General features: G+C 36.2%; 1 protein-coding gene across 1 annotated transcript; it reads left to right on the top strand.

Annotated features, from left to right (window-relative positions):
- The first annotated feature begins 261 nt into the window (after nucleotides 1–261).
- Nucleotides 262–7,202, top strand: LOC115922654 (mitochondrial intermediate peptidase-like). Its single transcript, XM_030981943.1, has 7 exons — nucleotides 262–444; nucleotides 1,320–1,359; nucleotides 1,651–1,693; nucleotides 2,420–2,565; nucleotides 3,829–4,023; nucleotides 4,524–4,719; nucleotides 5,161–7,202. Exons 1-7 carry the CDS (start codon nucleotides 413–415, stop codon nucleotides 5,226–5,228), a joined length of 720 nt encoding a protein of 239 aa, XP_030837803.1. The 5' UTR covers nucleotides 262–412; the 3' UTR covers nucleotides 5,229–7,202.
- The last annotated feature ends 1,379 nt before the right edge of the window (nucleotides 7,203–8,581 follow it).

Below are 8,581 nucleotides of genomic sequence, written 5' to 3'. Positions count from 1 at the left end.
AATAAGAAACATTCATTGCAATTTGATTTGAGTTGGAAATGAGGGTCTGGTCTTGTTGAAAAGAATCAAACTTTCTTATTAGAATAAGATGTCACAAAGAATCAACATGGTGATAAAGTACAAACACATATAGGCATATATGGGACAGTATTCATTGTACAATACTTGGCTCCACCAAAATTTCTAGACAATGTTTCGTCGAGACTGGCAAGGTGTCATATGATTGAATTAATCACCTTCCCCCCCCCCCCCCCCCATTTTCTGTTCCGATGTGGTGCAGGAGGTGAGACATCGGAAGGAGGGGTTGCTAGGATACATCTACTGCGATTTCTTCCAAAGACCCGGCAAGCCTCACCAGGACTGCCACTTCACGATACGAGGCGGGAGGTTGCTGGACGACAACTCATACCAAATGCCAAAGATTGTTCTTGCCTGCAGTATGCCGTAAGCACATATACCGTGCGAGTCAATAAACCTTGATTCAAGCCAGAATATCTTAAAAACCAAGTAAAATTGCTGAAATATATTATAATAGTATTGATAATGTCTTCTTTAATTTGATATGTTGCTCATCATAAAAGCGATCATGGATGATTAAACACTGCCTTTTTTCTGTTCAAAAAGCATGCCAAAAGTCGCCTTTGCCAAAACTTGCCCAAGTTGGATGAATAAAGTTGCTTTCATCATGTATGAGGTGAATTCAACCGGTAAAAACTATTCAACCAAACCCTACGTTCACCATCAGTTTCATCAAAACTTGGACTGATGCAAATTTGTTATTGGTAAGGAAAATTGCTACAGTTAAGCTCTCCGTGGCCTGACTTATTGTTCAAGGTGTCAAATTAAAGAAAACATTATGGAGTACAACGCAAGTGCCTTTGATTAAATGTTTATCTAATGATTGCAATAATATTTCGGGTTGAATCCGGGTTTCCTTTTTGTGACTCGCACTGTAAAGTACCGGTGTATGTTTGTGGATGATCCAACATTCACTCTGCGACGTTTATCCATCTTGCAAATATACAATGACTCACTTAATTACAGCACCGGATATCTGCCACCACTGGATATCCACCACCACTGGGTGCTCATGATGCTTTAATTGCTCTGAAATGTTTCACGGAATTAAATATTCTTAGTGTGTCATTGAATATAAGAAAACATGGTCAATGCTAGTGGTAATTGAAACTATAGTAGTGTCTAGTACATGTATTTGTTTCAATATATTTGTAAATCTGTCATTCAAACGTACATGTAACAGAGATGCTGAATTGTAACACATAACCTTTTTTGTCTTTTCTCCTCTGTATACCTTATAGATCATCAAGATCAGGTTCCCTTCCCTTGCTAACACATGGGGTGAGTCATTTATATACCAATGTCGTCAATTACTGCTGCTGAAATGTACTATCTATCTAAACCACTATATTCATCTTTATCTTCATATCTTTTTTATTCAGCAGTGTTGCTTGAATGGGACCAAATTTGCTGATAGAATTCATGGAAGAACAGAAATTGAGCTTTGGTAGCCCCACTGAGTATTTTATGTTCTCCAAAATTCATTCCCTTTGTTATAAATGTAAATCAAAAGAATAATTAACATTTAAGTGTTATTATTTTGATTTTTGTGTCTACTTTTAATTTCTGCAGATGATGGAGAATCTGTTTCATGAATTTGGTCATGCCATTCACTGTGAGTATTAACAAAATATCAGATTATGGATAATAATATTTCAGGGGCCCTGTTTTATAAAGAATTGTGATCAATCCAAATCAATCACAAGTTTGCAGTCTCCTCTCTGTAATTTACGTAGCTGCGATTGATATCAACTCTTTATAAGCCAGGGCCCTGGTTTACCCATGGTAGCCTCATCGGTATTAAGACTTCTCTCTGAGGGCCCTGCGTTCAAATACATGTATGTGTATGTACAATAGCATAAGTTAAAGCCCCTCTTAAGTGTTGGGAGCCCAAAAAATTTAATGGCAAAATTTCACTTAAATTGTATCCTAATGTGAAATAGGATTGACACATTTCTGCAAGGATTTTCAAAACAAAAGTATTTGAAGATGAATATTGATGAAAGAATACAAAATTTAGGTTTTCAGCATACACCAGAAAACCCAAATTATGTATTCATTTACCTATTTTGTCTTCAAACACTTTTTTTGGGGGGGGGGGGATCTTTGCAGAAGTGTGTCTTAAATGACATCCTCTTTACATTATGATACAATTTAAGTGAAATTTTGCCATCAATTTTACGGTAAAACCTTGAATGTGTAATTTCCCTGGCTGATTCATGCTCTTGTAGGGGTGTCAATTTGATAAAATCCTCATGTACTGTAAATCAAAAGTGATGATGCTTGGACTAGCCCTTAAATGTGTTCTACCGGTGCATTCAAAACAAACCTCTCATTTCAGCCATGCTTGGAAGGACGCGTTACCAGCATGTCACAGGGACCAGATGTTCCACTGATTACGCAGAGGTCCCTTCAATTTTGATGGAGTACTTTGCCAATGACTACAGGGTACTGAGAGAGTTTGCCAGGCATCATCAAACAAATGAGGTAGGTTTATGCCATAAGTATATCTGTAGAGGATTTGTTAAAAGATTGACTTAATAGATAAAGTTGAATTCCAGGGGATTGAGCTTCGATCAGTCTTCAGGATGGGGGAGGGGTGGCAGTGGCAAAAGCGTCATTCAACATCAAACACTTTCAAGATATTAAAATGTAATTCTGATATACTCTATTTGGGCACCTGCCCCCCCCCCCCCCCCACACCATCAATGCCCCAGACTGCACATACTTTCAAGCAAAAGGAATGAGAGGAAAACTCATGAATGTGATGAAAATAAAATAGAGTATGACTTTATTTAGCTCCATCAATATACCCAATATGAGTTAATGTGATTCATTAGAAAGTGTTGAATAGTCATGGATTTTTTTTTTCTTCAAGGTGCAGTAACCTTGACCTTTAATTTGTGTCTGTGAAGTAATTTTGGGGCTGATGACAGTTACGTCAATTCCACTTGTTAGCTTATTCCACTCCTTCTGTGTCGGAAGCTGTAATTGCTCTAAGTCGGCTGAGTTGTGTATGAGTTGATTTCTTAATCAGTTAATTTATTAAAACTAATGCTACGGTCACAAAGGTTCGTACGAACGATAATTTCGTACGAATCTCCCTGTTTTTCCATTGTCTGAAAATCGTTCGTACGGCATTTGTAGCAGTTCTGGACCTCTAGGAAGAACAGAGCCATTTTAATAATGGCTCTGAATAGAGCTTTCCAGCCGTTTTTTAATTCTTGATTTGTATTATTTGTAAATTGTATTCTTGTATGTATTGAATTTTTATACGGAAAATAAAACCAAACCAAACCAAGTTCGTAATGGCATTTGTGACCAAGGCTTAAGGTTGTTTTTTATTTGATTTATTTCCACATTTCTACAAAAAGAAATAACAAACCAATATACGAAATAAATAAATACATAAATCACATAATAAACATTAGGAAAAAAAATCACAAGCACAATAGTAAAAATACAGAATAAGATTACCGGTGAGAGCAAATTCATGTTAATATGGGAGGTTATAAAAATTCATGAGCCTATGTAGCATAACCCCATTTTCTTTTTCATTGCACACCCTTCCAGAGGAGATGATCAATATTCAATACATTAATGACATAATAAGCATTAGGAATAAAATTCACGAGCACCAAAGCAAAAATTACAGAATAAGATTACTGGTACAAGCAAATTCATGTAAATGTGGGACGTTATAAAAATCATTAACTTGATAGCATAACCCCATTTCTATTTTCATTGTAGACCCTTCCGGAGGAGATGATCAATCGCCTGTGCCAGTCCAAGAAGTTTGGTTCTGCATACGAGATGCAGACCCAGGTCTTCTACTCAATCCTGGACCAGGTCTATCATGGGAACCACCCCTTGGACAGGCCTACTGTGGAAATCTTGGAAGAGATCCAAAAACAGCACTCCAGCATTCCATATGTCCCAGGCAGTGTAAGTCATCAGAAATTCAAGTTATGAAGTAAACCTGTCTTGTAAAGAGTCATGGTATCCAACATTTTTTTAAAGGCATCGTTTAAATCTCAGATTTTAAATCTGAGATGCATGGCCCTACATGTTATCAGTGTCTGTGATATGGTGTAATATTGAAGCCCTAAAAAATTGTGCTTCAAAATCATCATAAATTGCCTAAAAAAAGTAAAAAACTTTGAGTGATAGTCTGTACTAGTGTTATAAAAACCGTTAGGAAAACAAATTTTTAATTTTGATGTCCAATCATAAATATCTTGATAATCAGACGGGCGATCGGCTTGTAAGAGTCGTGGGATTCCTGACCGAATGGTTTATAATTATGAATCTGAAGCAATGTTACCGAGTCACTTTAATGAAAATTTGTCAAAACATTCAGTGATTCACCAATTCTTTTCTGAAATGCAACAAATTCTTTGTGGAAAATACTTGCAATAGTCATTTTTTGTCCTTCTCGCTTTTAGGCTTGGCATCTTAGGTTCGGCCACTTGGTGGGTTACGGGGCCAAGTATTACTCCTACCTTTACTCCAGGGCAGTCGCCTCCAAGGTCTGGCACGGGTGCTTCGCTGCAGACCCCCTACGCCAGGAGACGGGGGAGAAATACCGGAGAGAGATGCTGTCCCATGGGGGTGGGAAGGAGCCAGCTGTCATGGTGGAGAGTAAGTGGATCTGATTTGATTTGATTTCAATTTATTTCATTAAGGGAAAGATCCATTTCATAAGGGGGTTACTCATAAACATTTGTGCAAAAATTGCATGTACATTAAGGTCGCATAATTCAATATTTTTTTTAGAGAAAAGAGAAACTTACAAATTTTCTTGTACAGGAATTAACTAACACCTTTTCTTCAATAGAATAGTGTAAAACCATAACTTTTACGCGCATGAAGTGCTTGCAAATTTCATGAGTGGTTCAGATTCAGAGTCTGGCCGCAAAGTAATGTTCTCACAGTTGACAAAAACAATAAATTTTAGCAATTCTCCAAAGTTTCTCACCATGAAAATGGCCAACCTTTCCCAAATTTTCATACTCCTAATGTTTTTAGTATTACCCTTATTATTTTGTTGTTCTTTCTTTCCCCTCTTTTTTTTCCTCACAGATATGATTGGCAAACGACTCTCATCTGAAGAACTAGTCGATGCCTTGATCGATGAAACTAAATCATGAAGAAGCCATTGCTGCGATACTGTCCTGCAAGACCATTGGGGAAAGGATGATGGCTTGGTTTCACCAGCAAGGATATATTCTGTGGACTGCTATATGACAACCAGACAGACTTTCAAACAAGAGATGGATGTGTAAAGCCTAGATGAGGCATGACGGGGTAGATACCCTGGAAGAAAAAATTACAGCTAAATTATAAACAATTCATGTGTAAACAAATGATAAGTGGAGGTTAAGGAATAAAACAGAATGTTAAAAAGGGGCCCTCATACATACTCTGTAGTTTGCTTATGGAGATGTACCGATAATATGACACACTTTGGATTTGTCACTTCATTTTGCTGCAGCAAATTTCTCTTCAGGCTGTTTAACCCTTTCAGGACAGGATTTATTTTCAGGGCTTGATTGATCACATTTTATTCTTCAAATTGGCAACAAAATTGTTTTTCCTTCATTGCTGCATTGTTCTAGTAAGACGTTATGTCTCTACGAACAATAGCTATGAGTACAAACTTTGTCAACTTTGATAAAAAAATAATGACCTCTCAATGTGTTGCCAATTTGAGAATTTTAAAGCTTACCGGCATGTTCCTTTTAAAATTTCCTGGTATTAAACGCAATATCATATGGTCATGCAATTAAAATGGATGCAGTGTACGCTTGAATATTTGCTCTTTCTACTTGTGCATCTGGTATATTTTTTAGGTGTATGAAGTTTTGTAGTAAGTTTTGAGCCTAAACCACAAAATGTGGAACGATTTTCCCTGAAGGCCTGAATGACTAACCTTCATGGTACGTGAAGACACAGACACAAAAGATGTACTTGTTACATTGCAGCGAAGAGATTTGGCTCTTTTTTATGAGAAAGAATAATCATCTTTCAAACCAGAAGGATGTTAACTCTGTAAGAAAGTGTATGAGTTGGTACCCACTGGGCTCCAAACAGATGAGATGTTAAGTGGAATCATTGTATTTATTTTCAAGAAGAGTATAGCATGTTCATATGATACTCAAAATTCTCGGTGCCATAAGTTTAGAGACTATCTTAAAAGAAAATTGTTTCTCGAGGATAAGCCAGTTTGTGGTTCGGTTTTTTGGTCATTATCAAACTGTTGCCAAAAACTGGCTTATTGTCTAGACATTCTGGCTCTGTTCTCGATACGCTCAAGCCAAAATGCCTATAATTTGTTTAGGAATTTGATATTTTTTTTTTTTTATTATTCATTACAAAATTGACAAAATTGAAATAACATATTCAAGTATGTATAAGCAATAAGTATATAATTTATTGTCCATATCAGGAAAATTTGATTTCCAATATTTGGTACGATTAATACAATATAAACATACACATAGTGAGACAAAATCAAGGGTATGCTCACTATGTTGGATATTGTGAATGCTGATCAATCGTATTTCAAGCTTACCTCTTTTTACATTCTTATTTGATAATACGTCTTCCTTCTTTTTATATGTTCATCTTTATTTTCTTAAACTAGTTTTCAAATCAGTTTGAAAATTATAATCGACTTGAACGGTTTGCCAATTATACCCAGTAGTAGCTACATTATCAGTGTCACATTGATTATGATGGTGATGATGATGATGATGATGATGATGCAGGAGGGGTGGGGTAAAAATAATAGGGTAAAATTAATGTGCTTTGACACATTTTTTTCCCAGGGGAGGGGGCATCCCCCCCCCCCCTGTATCCGCCACTGTTATTTTCCAATAACAACAGCCAATGCAAGATTAAATGGAACCAGAACATAAAACAAGTACTAGTTTTATCTAGTCCCAGCTCTACGAAATCTGTATGCCAAAGCCCCATATTATTCTGTGCATGATACACATATAAGTATGATTCTAAATCAATTTATTACTTGCTATCACATTACATCATAATGATGTACATTATGAAAAGAAATGTATTTGTTTGATATTGCTTGTCAACCAAAGTATTAAAACAATGTTCGACAAAGACTTTGACACTGATTTGAAAAATTTGTATTGCTTTCTGAAATGTTGTTTGCTGTTAGAGTATGATAAAAAATGTATCTCTGATGAAGTGTTGAGCATGATTCTAATTATATGCACAATAGAGAAGTATATGTAGCATGAAACCTGCTTATGTGAGAACCTGCATAGAAAGACACCCCACTTTATAGACCACCTCACTCTAAAGACTACCTATTTTGTTACCCTTGACATGACTTCCTATAGAAACCTGTGCTATAAAAGCATCCTGTCTATAAAGACAATTTTGACTGTGTCCCATGAGTGGTCTTTATATACAGGTTTCACTGTATTAGATTGTGGATATTAGTTTTTCAAAGGAGTTCCTTGGGTTTTTCATTCCCTTTCCAATTCTTTGTCTGTTTTTCAACATTTGTGTGTAGCGCCATCTCTTGACAAAAGTTAATAAGTCAATTAGTTCAACCGGCATTCAAACGGCTTGAGTTCTGCAAAACTAAAAATGGTGAAAAAGCTACATAAGAAAAAAGACACCCCAAAAAAGAAGAGCAACAAATAAACTTCAAATTAAATGTAAACAGAATGTTACAGCATGTTTCTGCAATTATTTAGATACATATCATATATCTAATATTCAACTACATGTACAATGAATAGCCAACTTTCGACAGAAAATATGTTTAAGCACATTTTATTTTATTCATTAGTGCGTTTCATTATAATTATCTTTTCAAAGAATTACATGTATTATCTTGCATTGTGTTATGTTGCAATAACGATTACGATGACAGCAATAGACGCTTATTAATTGCTTTAACATTATATTGTCAAGTTCATGTTGCGGTTTATAAATAATTATCATCGTCATCATTACACTTTATTAAAGTCGGCATTTTCTCTCTTACGAGGGGTACTGACAATGATGGCAATTCCTCCATTCACTTCTTCTTGTCTTGAGAATCCTCCCGATTTATAACAACCTTACCGCTTTCTTTCTACACCTTTTATTTCCATGAAATATTCGGTCTTCCTTTCCCTCTTTTGCCATCTACTTCCAGATCCCATGCTCTATTCACAAATTCATCAATTTCCCTTAACGACCCATCCATCTCAATCGACTTCTCTGGCACAGTAAAGAAACCATAGTTTCTTCCAGATCCAACCTCTCCATGAGCTCCCTTGTCTTTTTTTCTGTCGGACAGTTTCACACAAGACCTCTTCCGTATCGTGGCTCTTTCTGTTCTCCTCCATATACCTTCTGCTGTCTCCACATTCTGAACCATATACCATCGCTGTTCTTACAAGAGCCTTATACAGCTCTTGCATGATTGTAATTCTCATCGAAAACCTCTACCAGCTATATAGGATCGAGGCTCGCTCAT

This window comes from Strongylocentrotus purpuratus, unplaced genomic scaffold (assembly GCF_000002235.5).
Source record: "Strongylocentrotus purpuratus isolate Spur 01 unplaced genomic scaffold, Spur_5.0 spur5_scaffold_12, whole genome shotgun sequence".
NCBI classification, from domain to species: domain Eukaryota; kingdom Metazoa; phylum Echinodermata; class Echinoidea; order Camarodonta; family Strongylocentrotidae; genus Strongylocentrotus; species Strongylocentrotus purpuratus.
Note: the sequence above shows the minus strand (reverse complement) of the source record. Positions and strands in the feature narration are given on the sequence as shown.

Excerpts from the sequence above, each read along its gene's own strand:
- LOC115922654 (XM_030981943.1), top strand. The coding sequence starts at position 413 with ATGCCAAAGATTGTTCTTGCCTGCAGTATGCC. Across the intron at positions 1,694-2,419 it reads ATTTGGTCATGCCATTCACT|CCATGCTTGGAAGGACGCGT; the intron begins GTGAGTATTAAC and ends CTCTCATTTCAG. Across the intron at positions 4,024-4,523 it reads TTCCATATGTCCCAGGCAGT|GCTTGGCATCTTAGGTTCGG; the intron begins GTAAGTCATCAG and ends TCTCGCTTTTAG.